We start from the raw sequence: 15,447 nt of genomic DNA, 5'->3' as shown, positions 1-15,447 counted from the left end.
ATCAAAACACGAACTGAATCACAATAAACTGGGACCTTGGGAGACCTCATCCCCCTGAACTTGAGCCCTTTTCGCTTTACAGCAAGTATTTTCATGAATAATTGAAGAATAGGGAACCACACTGCTTCCTGCCATCATCACCCAGTGTTGCCCATCTTTGCTAGGACAAGGCAGCCCACCAATTGGGAATGACTCCCTATGGGAGTTAAGAGTCACTTGCTTGAAACATGGGGACACCTTCCCACCTAGGCCAGTGTGGGCAGGGACAGAGAAGAGGAGAGTGGGCAGTTTAGGAGAGGCAAAGGCCCAGGCAGGAGGAAGACTCAGATTTATCTGTGGGAAGGGGAAAGAAGTCTCTGGATGGAAGCAAGGAAGGTGGGCTGGGCCAAGGCCTGGTGTGGAGGAGAGGAGGCAAGATCAGAGGGTGCCACGGTAGCCCCCGTCCCTATCTGGTGCTTGGTGTCTGGATTTAAGGCATTTCTGACTTCCCAATGGGAACTCTGGTGTTCCCTTCTGCATAATATACTCTTAGCCCCAGCCCTCCTGTCTGTGGCACGGTCTGAGAGGCTGAGAGGCAGCCAGATCTGTTTCCTGGCAGAATGGGGATCCTGCAAAGGGAGGAGCTGGAGAAAGAAATGATCTTTAATGCCTGGAGGTGAGCCTTGCCCTCTTCTGCTGCCCATTACTCCCTCTATACTTTCGCCATTGGGGGGTGTGCCCCTTAAACTCTCCCACCTCTGACACTCTAAGGACCCTGGGGTTTGTCCCCCAAGTGAGGAGAGCCAGTGAAGAAGAGAGAGGAAGGCTCTGCCTCAAGGCCTAATTGTGTGTTTTCCACTCGCCCTTGGCCCTAACACAGGGCCTAGGGTCCCTTAGGGTCCCTTGACACTATTGACATTTGGGGCCAGATAATTCTTTATGGGGGGGGGCGCTGTCCTGTGCATTGTAGTGTAGGATGTGTAGCAACTTTCTGGCCCCTACCTACTAGATGCCAGTAGTGTCTCCAGACAATGTCAACTGTCCCCTGAGGGGCAAAATTGCTCTCAAGTGTAGAACTGATGCTCTAAAAGGACAGATGAACAGTCGTTTTTAAGAAATATAGGAAAAGAAGATATGTGATTCATTTCCCCAAGAGAGAAAGAAAAAAATCGAGGCCAGGGTGAGATGCAGAGCAAGGTCTGGTGGGACACGCCCCCCACAAGCCCGCCACAATCCAAATTCTTTTGAAGACTTTTCCTCCCTGTCGTGGAAGAGCCAAAGAGTTGCCTATTTCTCAGCGTCATGGGCTGAACTGTGTTCCCTCCAAAAAGATGCCGAAGTCCTAACCTCCACCCAGTCCCCATGAAAGTAACCTTATTTGACATAGGGTCTTTGCAGAAGTAATCAAGTTAAGATGAGGTTATATGACTGGTGTCCTTATCAGAGGGGAAATCTGGACACAGACAGACACGCCTACAGGGAAGATGATGTGACACCACAGAAGAATGCCATCCAAAAGCCAGGGAACGCCTGAGGCTCCCAGAAATGAGGCATGAGGCCTGGAACAGATTCTCCCTCACAGCCCTCGGTAGGAATCAACCTTGCCAACACCTTGATCTTGGACTTCTAGCCCCAGCACTGTAAGACAATAAACTGCTGTTGTTTAAGCTTCCCAGGTTGCAGCATTTTGTTACAGCAGCCCCCAAACTTACACACTCGCTAAGAAGAAAGACAGCAGGGCCAGGGAGCTGGAGGCGTGCAGGGATCTGGCTTGTGACCCCACCACTCAAAGCAGAGATGCACAAAGGTGGCAGCGGCTAGGGGAGAAGATGCACGTGCTGATGGGACCCAGGCTCACTGCATAGAGACAAACACCAACCCTGTGCCCAGAGGACAGACAAGTGGAAATACATCATATCTCTAAAATGAAACGCTTTGATTGCGCCAATCACCAGAAGTTGTAAAACTACCCTGAAGAATTAACAGCTTCCGTACATGCTAACTACATCCATCATAAATTCGTCTTTTAGTTTCTGTTATCATATCACGGTCTCTGGGGACCCCTGTCTTGTCATCATTTGCCCTTTATAATTTATTCATCTTGTTCTTGCCTGCATCCTTTCTACTTATCATTCATCTTTACAGTTGTACATAAAATTGGATGGATCCTTCCATGGCAGGGCTGTCAGGAGGGAGATGGGCCTCATCAGGGAAGCCCCAGGAAAGCCGGTGGAGGTCCCACTAGAGCATCTGAGGATGTCAAGGTGGAGGTGGGGTGGGATGGAGGGAGAGGATGGGAGGAGGAAAGGAGAGAGCCAGGAGAGGCAAGTGAGAAGGGTAAATGAAGAAAGGGTGGAAAATGAAAGGGGAAAAGAGGAAGAGAAAAATGACCAGAAGGGAGAGAAAGGAGGAGGAACCAGGCATAAAAAGAAAAGAGAGAAAGAGAAAGAATGGGAGACAAGCTGGGACTTGGGCAAAGCAAAGCGGGGAAGAGGGACAAAGATAGAGGCATCCTGAGCCAGTGGGGCCAGAAATCCAATGAAGGTTGTTTGTTTTTGTTTTTGTTTTGTTTTTTAAGTAGGCTCCATGCCCAACATGGGGCTTGAACTCATGACCCTGAGATTAAGAGTTGTGTGCTTGGGACACCTGGGTGGCTCAGTCAGTTAAGTGTCTGACTCTTGATTTTGGCTCAGGTAATGATCTCAGGGCTCATGAATTCAAGCCCTGCATTGGGCTTTGCTCCAACAGCTCAGAGCCTGCTTGGGATTCTGTCTCCCTCTCTCTCTCTCTCCCCTCCCTCACCTGCTCTCTATCTCTCTCAAAATAAATAAAAATAAAGCTAAAAAAAGAAAAAGTGGGCTCTACTAACTGAGCTAGCCAGGTGCCTCTATTTCTTTTTTTTTTTTTTTTTTTAATTTTTCATTTTAAATCTTTCCTGGTACACTCCAAGAAGGTCACACTGAATTTCCATGGAAATGACAGGTCCCGAGTTATAGAGACCTGAGTCCGGAGGTGTGATGGCAGTGATGTTGCTTATCTACTGGGCTGAATCCAGGGCTAGGGGTGGGAGACAGACAGAGAGGAGTGTGTTGGTTTGCTTTGTATTCTTGGGCTGCCGGAGTGAGGGCATAAAAGCCAATCTTTAACTAGTGAATTGGAACTTTAATGTTTACCAAACAGATACAGCTCCCACCCTTTCCCCCCCTACCCCCCACCCCAGCTCCCTCTCCTCCCCTCTTCCCTGCTTGCTCCCTCTTCTGGCTGCTTCCTGGCCTCCTGCTAACTGAACCCAGTTCTCCCCCCTCAGCAGTCCTGGTGAGGAGCCCTTTCTGCTGTCAGAGGAGCAAAGTGCTGGCCACTACTGGCCTTGTCGCCTGGTTTTCCTAATGAGAGTCTCTCCCCAGAGGCCTTACATTTCTAACTTTGGAAACAGATGGGGTCTTCCTTGAAGACAATTGCCTGAAAATTCTGAAAGGCAGGGGTTGGGGGGACTAGGACTAAGCAGCAGGGGCCTATTTTAAGGAATGGAATCCTTCCAAGAGGCCTCCTGTGCACACTTAGGTCCCAGGGAGCTCTCAGAGTGGACCTCTCCAGCCCAGCTCACAGCTCCTGACCTGTCATGCATGCCTTGTCTACAGGCTGTTCTCAGACCAGTGCTCTCATCTGACATAGCTGTCTTCCTCCCAACTCTCTATTCCCAACCTGCCCATATCCTGAACAAAACCCTTGAGCAACTCCTGTACTCCACGGTCATCCGGGTCCCCTCTAAAGCAACAGGTAACACTAAAAAAAGAGATAAGTATCCTGGGTTTGGGTAGCAGACCTGGTGCTGGTCCTGGCTTGGCCATTTGTTAATTGTGTGACTTTGGACAAATTGCTTTATCTAAGCCTGGGTCTCTTAATCTAAGCCTGTAGGGGATGATCTTGATATCTTCTTCATAGGGTAGTTGTGAAGATAAAATGAGGTAATGCAGATAACATGCTTATTTCATGCCCATCAGATAATAAGTGCTTAAGAAATATTAATTGTTGTTATTGAGCAATTGTCTACCCTACCCACTTTATAATAACCCGCTGTCTTGTATTATTGATGATATTTTTGTTCGTGTGTGTGGCTTCTGTCCCTAAATTGATGGAAAACTCCAAGAGGGGTAGGGATGAGTTTTTCTAATCACTGTATCTGCCAGGATGCCTAGAACAGTGCCCGGCACACACTCAGGAAATATTTGTTGATGGATTGAGAAACTGCCCCATGTGGACTATACCCTACAAATAGTGGAACAAACATCGTACATGGAAGAGAGTGGGCTGGAGGGGGCAGAAGGTCAGGAATAAGAGATCAAGAGTGCGAGGAAGAAAGGCACCTGGGCAGCTCAGTCCGTTGAGCACCCCACTCTTGAATATGGCTCAGGTCATGATCCCAGGGTGGTGGGATTGAGCCCCGAATGGGAGCGTGGAGCCTGCTTAAGATTCTCTCTCTTTCTTCTCTCTCTCCCTCCCCCTCCCTCTGGCCCTTTCCTCTGCTCAATCTCTCTCCCTCTTAAAAAAAAAGTATGAAGAAGAGATAGAAATGAAGAGTTTAGAAAAGTGGGATCACTTTGCCTAGATTCTGGCAGAAGATACTGTTCAAAAGGACCCTGATGACATTCTAACAAAGTCATGCTGAACTCAAAAACAGTAATCCATATGTGATACTGATCCAGGGATGACTCCATAAGCCATGCTAGGGGCTCTGGTTAGGCTGGTACACAGGGATACTGGCCTCTGACTTGTAAGAACAGCCATTGAGGGATGGTTTCTGAGATTCCACTTACTCCAAGAGAAATGTCAGCTCCCCTTCTCAGTCCCCAAATGAGGACATCTTTAGCTCTGTCTCTGTTGTTTTGTTGTTGTTTTTGGTGATAGTGATGTGTGTGTGTCTGTGTGTGTGTGTGTGTGTGTGTGTGTGTGTGTGTGACAACAGTGGGATTGTTTTTCTTGCTGCCAACAGGCTAGCTCTGTAACTTGCTGGGAAACAGAATGGGTTGTCTGCACTATTTTCTCCCCTCTTTTTCTTTTCAGTGAGAAACTGGAGGGCTGGTTTTAATGGATTGATTTTAATGGATTTTGAAGTCTGGAAAAGTGCCCAAATTGCAGAGGTTACCAGTTTTCTAGGTTCTTTTTTCAATTTCTTTCTCCTTAATCAGACATAGAGTTCACTCACTGGGGCACCTAGTGTGGTCAAGTAAGAAGAGGTATCTTTCTGTGCCCCCTCAACCTAACGGGTGGCCATGGACACAGCCTCAATTGGTGGGAACACCCATTATTTGGGTGGGTGAGAGCATTTTGCTTGGTCCCGTCCCTGTATTTGCTAGTGTTAAGTTTTCTCCAATCTCAAAGGAGAGAATCGACCAACAATAATAACACCAGTTCTGCCTTCTGGAATCCACTTTAAAGCATGATTTTATGTGGTCATTTTGTTTTTCACTTTTTTCCATTTGAGTGTGTGTGGGGACAATGTGCCTGGGAAGTTTGAGCTTCAGTCTTGTCTTTTCTCTCTGTCCCTCCTGCTGTAGGCTGTGCCTTTCCTGAGAATTGTGATGAGGTCTTTGAGGCCATGAGTCTCCCTGTGAGGCCTTTGAAGAAAGGACAGGCTTTCCAGGCACTGCAAGGGGACTCTAGGCTATGTTTTAGCTCCACCGTTGGCTTCTCCTCACCCCTCCCATCTCCCAACATACATTCATGTTTCTTTTTGTCCTTTCTCCCAAACTTTACCAACTTGTCTTTGTGATTTCAGAAAAATGCCACTGGATCTCCCAGTATGAAGGATTAGCACAGATTATGGGGAACAGTGTTAATTATCGGTGGAAGGGGGGCTGGCGCGTCGCTCCAATGTGCTCCTGATTTCCCCTGGGCCTTTCTGCCTGGTAATAAGCCTGCTTTAATCTGGCAGGCCCCTTGGTGAAATCAGCACCACGGACAGTGGTATTGATTGCTTCTGAGAAACCATCACAGCTGCTCAACCAAATTACCTTTGATATGTGACCTTTAATGTAATTACTGCAACATCAAAGTATTTCTATAAATTATTAAAGAACTAATACACTCCATCATTTAGCTATTCTATTATATGTAAAATAAACAACCACAAGTTAATGTTAGATTCTGAACAATCCACACTTGCTACTGAAATTCTCCCAGTCCCCGTTCTCTCCCCCTTCAAAATCCTGAGCCTGTCCCTCCCACCTTTTCTTTCTGTTTCCCCACCTAATTCCCAGCTTTTAGCCATCATGAAACTCCCTGGCAATCTCTCTCAAGCTGATGAAGAGCCTCCCAAAAACAATGTGGTATTTTCTATTCCATTTGGGTGGCTCTAAAATATCTATCACAGTCTCCCCCAAAACAAAGTACCATAAACACTTTATTAATCAGCACAAACCTTTCTCAGAAGCCTTTGATTATCTTACAATATGGCTTTATGCTTCACACATAACATGGGGCGATGTGGAGCATATTTCTGCCATCTTACAGAGGGCACCCAGAAAGTAATTACTATAATATATGTGCATGTAGCGGCGCCACTAAAAAACCAACTGGGGAATGGCCACCGTGCCAGAGCAAGGCTCCACACAAAAACCTGTGCGGTGCATGATTTCCATACATTTACATCCGCGGGTATGTTATTAAGATGACTCAGCCCCGTGCTTTGCAATCACAAGTACCAAAATACAATACAAAGCTGTCTTAATGGAAGGAAGGCCCTCCCCTCCCCTAAATGGGTAAAAAAGGATCTTTGATGCAAGGGAAGGCTGTCCCGAACCAGGGTTGCATTTTCAGTCTACCTGGTTAACCTTTCCCGCTGTGGGCCAGAAATGGAAAGGTGTGTTTACGTACAGGTTTGCTTGGTAAGAATGTAAACATGCATGTGTAAACACTGGTGAGCATACATACAGAATACACGTGCTCCCCTGCAGTGTCCATTGTATAAGCTTAAACACGGTATATTTGTAAATTCTTTAAATTATGTCCACAAACACTCACATCTTTCCATTTATCTTTAGATACTCGGTGAGCCGTATATCTACCCCCCCCCCCCCCCCAGCTCTCTGAACCCACAGGAGAGACCGCGCAGACCCTTGACCCGAGGAACACTTCTTATTTTATGGTGATGAACTAGCCTCGATAATAGCCATGGCTGATATCACACCCAGTTAGGGGGGCCATAAATAATTCTCTTCTCCCCCGCACAGAAGCTATAAACCAGGGCCGAAGCGCGATAGTTTATCAAAGACGAGGGCTGGCTCCTTAAATAAACCGCGGTGATCTCACTTGCGGCGCCGAGCTTGGGCGCGGAGGCGCCCCCTCCCGCCCCGGCCCCCGCCCCCACCCCCGCCCCAGGAACAGCCTGAGTCCGAAGTCTATCGGCGGGTGCTCAGGCGGCCCGGCTACCAGGGGCCCCGTGGGGCCGGCGGAGACAGCTCCGGGTTCCGGGGAACCAGGGCACCCGGCGTCTCCGCCCCGGCTGCCCGAGCGGGCAGTGTGCGGATCAGGGACCCGATCGGAGGCGCCGGGAGGGCCAGGGGAGGAGCCAAGCCCCAGCTCCGTGGTCGTGGCGGAGTTCGCCCCCAGCCCGGGATTCCGTCGGGCCTGGACGGCGGAGTGCGGAGGCCGCCGGGCGAGCTCCGAGCCCGGCGCCCACGCGCCCTCTCCCCCGCGCGGCGCCTCGGGGCTTCTAGGGGCGCGGGGCGCGGGGCGGGAGTGGGGGGAGCGCGAGCTCCCGAGCGAAAGCAGGCGCGCGCCCGGGCCCGCGATCCCCCGGCCAGCAGCGTCGCAGCCCGGCCTCCCGAAGTCGCCCCCTGTCGGCGCGTCCGTCGCTCGCGCCTCGGCAGGCGCCACTTACCCCGGGCAGGGTCTTCTGCTCGTGCAGCGCGCTCTGGGCCTTCAGCGCTGACTCACGCTCGCAGTAGGTGAGGAAAGCGCAGCCTGGGGAGGGAAGGAAGCGCCGAGAAGGGTCAGTGGGGCGCCCCCGGGCCGCCGACGCGCCCTCTCGCCCGCCCTCCAGTCTGGGCCCCTCCCCGCTCTAGGTCCCTCTCCCCCCCTCTCTCTCTCTCTCTCTCTCTCTCTCTCTCCCCCTCTCTCCCCCCCCCCCTCTCTCTCTCCTGTGCACTCTACTCGAGCTTTCTTGCCTCTCCGTTTTCCTGTCGGCTTTTTGTCCCTTGCGTTGCTTTTTTGTTTTGCTCACTCGCTGAAGTCTCCCCACCCTGCATCTTTCCCCCCCACCACGCCCCCTCTTCCCCTGGGTCTCTTTTTGTCCTCTGCCCTGATGCCTCAGGCGCTAGCTCGGCCTTCTCCCTCCTTCCTCCCCAGGGTGCTGTTCTGTCCGTTTCAGCTCAAGCCCCAGTACCTCCCTGAAGGGGCAGCTTCCAGCCCTCACCCTCAGTACCTCTAGTCACGTTTGACCATGAATTCATTCTGGCCCCTTAGGAGTGCTGCCAGCTGCTCTATGAGGGATGAAGGAGGGACCTTCCTGGTCTGCCGAATAGTCTCCATCTGTAGGGAGGACCCCAGGCCTGGTTGTGCTAATAAAGTGAATGGGGCTATCCATGTGTCCCCTGTCATCACATGTACAGTGATATCTTCAAAACGCTCCTAGTCAAAGGGCTTCTTGGGCATGTCCAGCCCACCAATGCACAGTACTGGACCTGAGGCCTGCTTTTGCTGTGCTTCTAATTCTCTAGGTGACCCTGGCAAATGCTGTTCCCTCTGTGGCCTCAGTCTCCTCGGGTGTGAACTGAGAGGGTTGACCCAGTGGTCTCCAAGGTCACTCCAGTGTAGTTTTCCCCCTGAGTGACTCTGACGGTGCCTCACCAGGGAATCTGGATTTTACAGAACAACGTACCTAACTCAAGGGGTGACTTTTTAATGCTGGCCCTTCAGGCATGGTGACAAAGCAAAGAGCATGCTTGCTAGTGGGAGAGTTTCTCAGGCAGTTCCCTCAAACTGCCCCGTGTTAGGGGCCTCTTCCTCTGCCTGCAGATGTGGCCCAGTATGGCCTCAGAGGCCTACAAGACCTGGGCCATGGGGGAAGTCAGAAAGTCAACTTTGGCCAGCAGAAGGCTTGAGTCTCCTGGGGAACTGTTACCTCAGATTTTCTAAAGCCACTCAAGCCCCAGAGATGGCCCCCTCCAGGCTGTCTCCTCCCTTGTTTCACTGTCTTCTTTCCCTCCACTGCCCCCCTTGCTTTGTTCTCATGCTCTTTTCTCCCCATTTTCCCATCTTCCAATCCCATCCATCTTCCAAGAATCTGATCAAGTTCTACTGACACCAAGCAGCCCGTCTTGACTTGTCCAGTCCGTCTCAAGCCAACCTCACTTCTTGACCACACACAGCTGGCCCTTTGGTCATTCTCATAGCCATTTGTTAACTACTTCTCAAGTACCCACTGTGTGCCAGGCCCTGTGGCCCGGGCCCTCTTCCTATGAGGTCTGCAGGCTGGTGGTGCCTATGCCAACCCTTGTTACCAGGCTTGCTCTGGCTTCTTGGTGCCCTGGCACAGAGTACTCCCAGCATCCTCCACAGTTCCTTTCTCCTCCATCACCCAGTAAAAACCCCTTCCTCCTCTTCCAGTGTAGCAATTAGTTCCGACTCCCTTCCCCTCCTGGTTTCAGAGAGGAGATGGAAGGGAATGTAGATGCAAAGGGGACATAAAGATAGGAGGGAGGAAACAGGGAGAGAAACCTGGGAGGCAGAAACTCTCAGCAACCTGTAGGCTCTGTACCTTCCCCACCTCCAACTCTTGCCCCAGGCTGAGAGGAGGTGTGAGTTCCAAGAAGCCTCTCCCCCACTCCCATCTCATCCCTCCCTATCCAGACCCAGGTCACCCTGCCTTCTCCCCCCCTCCCCACTCCTCCCCCTGGTCCTGGCAGACGGTTATTGATGGAGACACCAGGGGACTGAAATGAATAGCGGTCAGAGGCCCCCATGACGTTGTCCCTCGTGCTGCTGCCTGCGTCTCTGGGGGCCTCTTTCCTCCTGTCCCTTCCCTGGCCTTGTCCTCTGCCTGTGCCTGCCTGCAACTGGGAGGCAGCCACTGTCTCACTGCATGCAGGCAAGCCAGCTAGGGACAAGGTCAGGGGCAGGTGTGGAGAGGGAGGAGAAGGAAGAACCAGAAGAGGAGGAAGGTGGAAGGAGGAGATGGTACAGGGAGGAGTAAGAAGAGGTGGGAGGAAGGGGAGGAAGTGGAGGGGGAAGGAAGATGAGGTGGAGAAAATGACCACATTGTTATGACCCAGGATAACACGGGAAGGATCCCAGGAAGAAGAAAGAAAGAAAGAAAGAAAGAAAGAAAGAAAGAAAGAAAGAAAGAAAGAAAGAAAGAAAGAATCTGTTGCTTTTTTCCAGCTTCTAGGAATTTCTGCCACATTTTTGGGAGAGCTCACAGGCTCTGTCAATCAGAATCTTTGAGGGACCCCCCAGACTCCATGTGACCCTCCCTAACATCTCCACCCTTGACCTCACCTCCTTCAATTCTTCCTCTTGCTCACCCCCTTGCCTCCTTCCTTTTTCTCAGCCCTGCAAGGCACACTCTGCCTTAGGACTTTTGGAACCACATTTACCCCCCTATATGCATGGCTTGCTCCTTCACTCCCCTCAGGTTTCTGCTTAAATGTGACCTAGAGATGCCCTTTCTGACCTCCTTTCACACAATACCCTTTCCCAACACACACTTACTCTCTGACCCCTTGCCTTGTTTACTCTTCTCTTTGGCACTCCTCCCCACTGAGCTATTAACATTACATGTTTGTTCCTTGATTGTCAGTTTTCCCAACCTGCAAGGGAGTTCATGGACTTACTTTTGTCCTATTCCTGCTTCGTTCTCAAGGCCCCACAGCAGGGCAGGATCTCAATACATATTTGTCAAGAGCATTGAATCCCCGCCTCTGGCAACTTTTGCAGGGCCAGTAGGAGGGGGGCAGGGAAGCAGTGCCTGGGGGGCTGTTGGGTGCTGACCAAGGCACTAAGGACACTGAGGCATGCTGGCATTCCATAGTGGTGGGGGGACTAGGTTGCCCCTGAGAGGTGATAGGTGGTCCCTGCTGGGAGGCCTCCTGTCTCCAAGGCTTTCTGAGCCCATTTCCCCAGCGTCAGACCTGGTTACTGTCACTCTCCTGCTTTCTCCCGTAAAGCCATCACTGATGCACGGTTCCAGACAGGAAGCTGTTTTTGGGGGATACCCTTACCAGCCAAGGGTCACTTACTGATTGTTCTCTGAACCCCATTGTCCTCATCTACAAACAGGGAGAGTAATCCCCCTCAAATAGGGAGACCTATTAGTCAAAGAGTACCAACAACCTCCGCAGCGCTGTCTAACTGTAGAGCACGGCGTAAACATAAGCCCCCCTTTGGTGGTCAGGAGGTCAGAGGGCAGAGTCCTTCCTTCCGTCTCTCTGCACCTCTGCCAGGAGTGACCAGCCTTATAGAGGCTTATAGAGAGGAGCCCCCACCTGGCTCTTCTCAAGGGATCTCTCCAGCCAGTCCAATGCCATGTCTCACTATGGCTCTTTTTAAAGAAGCAGATATGGATAAACAGATATTAACCGCTGACTCCAGCTTGCATGAAGGGACTGCATCTGCTCCCTTGCTGAGGGCGGAGGCCTGGGGGGATGGCAGCTTGGCGGGGAGGGGGTGGCTTCAGGAGGACAATTTGCCATCACAGCGTCCTGCAGAGCACGGCGGGCACCCTGAGGTGGAGGTTGAGGTGGCGCTCAGGGTGGCCAGGAGAGAAGAGGGTGCCCAAGCCTCACCCACTGGACACGTGCCGGCCTCTCATGTGTAGGGAAAGGGGGTGGTACACACAGAACCCCCACTCAGAAAATTAGATTTGACTTCCTGTTGCTCATTGCTGTTCCTCACAGGAGTGGGGGGGGGGGGCTCCCAGCTTTGAGGGTGGTGCAGGGGCCTCGGCTCAGCAGCCACCAAAGCTGTCATGCTCACTCTCCTGTGACGTGCTGAGGTATCCTCAGAAACACACCTGGTGAGGCCTCTTGGGAATTCACAGACTCTTCAGGAAATGGGATTCTCTGCCTCCTGAGCCAACAGAGCATGGGAGAGGAGGCTAGACCAGGCTGTGAACCTTGAGAAGGGAACATCTTTCCCAGGGACGGGGCTGTGGCCCAGCATTCCCTCCCTGACCTGGCCCTACAGGTGTTCTCCTATTTGTGCTCACAGAGAGAGAAAGAGTCCACTGTTCAGAATGGCACGGCAACTGAAAACCACCTAAAGGTCTCTCAGCATATAGGTGGTTTCATGATTCAACTGGGGAATACTCTACAGCAGTTAAAAGGGTGGCATGGTCCTAAATGGACCAGCGTGGGAAGACACAGTCAGATGGCAAAAGCAAGTTGCAAAATAGCACACATCACATATGCATAATGGAGACATATTCCATTAGTTTCATATGCACCGAAATCTGTATTTACCCCATGGCACAAAGTCTAGAAGGTGTCACACCAAGCTGAAAACAGGGAGTACGGGGGAAGGTGGGGCATGTCTCTCATAACGTTAACTTTTTTTGGTTTGATCGACACACTGTGACACCAGAGTGTATTCATGCATCCCTTGCACAATTAACTTTAAAGAAGATTTTTGCTGAAAGAGGATAGGATGAAAATGGAGTAGGTGCAAATGGGTAGGCCAGACCCACAGTCCGTTTTGAGGGGACAAAGAGCATTGGGCATCAGCTTCCTGGCAAATTCTTCATGAGAGAAATTATCATTTAAGAGTCCAGCTATGTCCCGATCTCAAAGCTTCCTTCAAGCTCGGGAACCGAAGCAGATTCCCTCCCTCCAGCAAACTGTGAATGGTGTTCATCCTGGTCCTCTGGTCCTGAGTTCCAGCAGCTGAGGTTTGTGGGATGGAGTCCATGATGGACAAAGCACAGAGCTTCCCCAACTCTGCCCTCCAGTTCTCCCATTCAGCCCAGTGACGCGGATGCAGTCTCTGAGGCGGGAAGCGCAGAAGTGACTCGGGAATCTCTAATGAGGTATGACCTCTCCGCTCAGCTCCCACTTTTCCTGTCCCACTGTCTTGGAGGGAGGGCTCCCCAGTGCCAGCTCCTCCCCTCAGTCTCCCATCCTCCTGAACCACAGACCAGAGCAGAATAGAAGTGCAACCCGGCAGAGCAGGGACAGGTTTTGGAAATGATTGGGGGTGGGAGTGAGGGCAGAGAGATGTCATACTTTGAGAAAAGTCACAAGGCAGTGCTGCCAGCAGCAGCTGATGGCCTGCGCTCTGTGCACAAGGTGGCTGCCATGCCCACGTGTCCGGGTTCACACCGACCTGCCTCTCTTCTGCTGCTCTCACTTCTGCCATGTGCACGAACACTGGCCTCCACTCACTCCTCCCCATGCTGCCATTTAACCTCTTCCCACTCACCATACTTATTTACTTGTCCCTCCTATTTATCAGTTTCTCGTCTTGTCTCTGAATAGATTGTCCACTCTGTGAGGGCGGAGATGAGGGCTTGTAAGTGGAGAGCTGAGTTTCTAGCTGAGGTGTCCGAGGGCTGGGAGACCAAGAGAGCCCGAGGGGGTGGTGGGAGAAGGAGAGACACCTGGCACCAAAGAGAGAGCAGGAAGCCCAGAGGAGGACCGGAAGGAAGGAGAAGGGTGTGATCGGGAGAGGTTCACAAGGAGCCCCAGAACCAGGGAGCCACAGGGAGACAGGCAGAGCTGGTGATGGCAGGAAGGTGTTACCAGGCTGGGGTGCGGGTCGGGGTGGCAGACACCCCTCTCCAGTAGAGCAGCCTGTGGATAGTGGTGCAACGGGGCATCGCTGATTCCTGAGAAGGTAGGCGAGTGCCCTCTCCCATGTGGGGGAAAAACACAGCCCGGCAGAATTAATTGCGCGAGATGGCAGTAATTTACAAAGCCCCCGTGTGCGGGGATAAAAGGCCCTTGTCATGGTGAAGTGAAGGAAGTACAATTTCCTGCCCAACTCCAAGCAGGGCTGAAGCCTGGGGTGTAATCATCACAGAAGGGAAGGCTCCAGATGAGCTCCCTCCTCCCACCCAGCCGGGCCTTGGCTTCCCACTAATTGAATTACAGAATTAGCCAGAGGAAGGTGGCCCTAGAATAGGAAGATCTGGACTTTAATAAAACATCAGATCTTTCAGGGCCTGTGCTTGGCTGGCCTGGAGGAAGTGAGAGGAAGCTAGGGCGTGGGGAGGGATGGGCAAGGGAAGGGAGCAGGAAACCCACCAACCAGCCAGACCAATGGGTCAAGGAGGGGCTCCCTGTTCAATGTGATCTTCTTGGGAGGTCCAGGACACCCCCCACTCTGCCCCAGATCTCCACCCACAGACCTGCCTAGTTCCTGAAATCCCATCCTCGGGGCACTACCCCTCAGTGGTTCTCACTGAGGCTGCAGCTGAGAATCACCCAGAGGAACAGATACGGGCCCTGCTGCAGAGAAATTAAGGCAGATCCCCGGGGGTGGATAGAGAGAGGGAAGGAGAGAAGGAACATCTGCCAGCCTCCCAGAGAAGAGGGCTGCGGGTGTTCTGAGGCCCAGTCCATCCCCTCCTCCTTACCCCATAATCCAGTTCCTGTCCCCCGTGGTCTGGGTGAGCAAGGGTGGCCTCTCTGGAGCTTTCTGGAGAAATGTCCCCTTCCTCCGTACGTGTGGGAGATACAGTTCCTCATGTACATGCTCTTCCTCTGGGAGTGTTCTCCCTGCTCTGTGCCTGCCCCGGGTCTGCACCTTCCTCAGGACCCACCTCTTTGGGTCCCTAGGTCTGTGGCGCCCAATGCACCTTCCTGGGCCACCGCGATCTCACCTTTGATTCCTATGTGGCTGCCCCTACCCATGGCCTGCCCTAAGGGTGGGCCTTGTCTGTTCATCTAATCCTTGAGCTCCTTGAGAATGGGCCCTTGGGGCTCAGCAGGGCCTGGTGACGGGCAGGAGAAAGAACCCATGGGACTACAACACTGTCTCTACCTTTCTTGGCCAGTGCCCAGACACTGGGTGATCCTCCTGCCATCTTCCCCGGACCTGTCCTGGCTGCTCCAGCCTCCCCGTCCTTTCTACCTAGACCTTATTCCCTCTCCCCTCCTTGTCCAGAGGAGTTCTCCCTGCTGGTATTCTAGCGGTTCCTGTGGTTCTCTTTCCTCCCTAGGGGAAAGACAGTGACTGCCCAGCCACGTCCATGACTCTGATTTCCTCCTGCATCTCTGCCTCCATGGGGTGAGCCCAAGCCTGACCATCCTTTCCCTGCTGCCTCTGCCGTGCCTCTCTCCTTCGGAGCCCACACGTCCTTGTAGGAGTGACCTAGCCTCCCCTCTTCCAAACAGATTTCCCTGACCACACCAACCTCAGCATCCCTTAAAGCCCTGAGCGATGGCCCCTCACCCTTGGCAGAATACACATCTCTGTCTGCCTGGCATTTATGTATTTGTGCACGTGGAAATGCGCCGCTATGGGAACTGCTAA

At 52.2% G+C, this 15,447-nt stretch overlaps 1 protein-coding gene across 1 annotated transcript in view; it reads right to left on the bottom strand.

Annotated features, from left to right (window-relative positions):
- Nucleotides 1-15,447, bottom strand: part of CELF4 (CUGBP Elav-like family member 4) — a 295,349-nt gene that overhangs the window by 211,732 nt on the left and 68,170 nt on the right. The window contains 1 exon segment of the mRNA XM_030336966.1: nt 7,859-7,941. Coding sequence (XP_030192826.1) covers nt 7,859-7,941 — 83 coding nt within the window.

Source organism: Lynx canadensis, chromosome D3 (genome assembly GCF_007474595.2).
Source record: "Lynx canadensis isolate LIC74 chromosome D3, mLynCan4.pri.v2, whole genome shotgun sequence".
Lineage (NCBI taxonomy): Eukaryota > Metazoa > Chordata > Mammalia > Carnivora > Felidae > Lynx > Lynx canadensis.
This window is presented reverse-complemented; position numbering and strand designations above follow the sequence as displayed.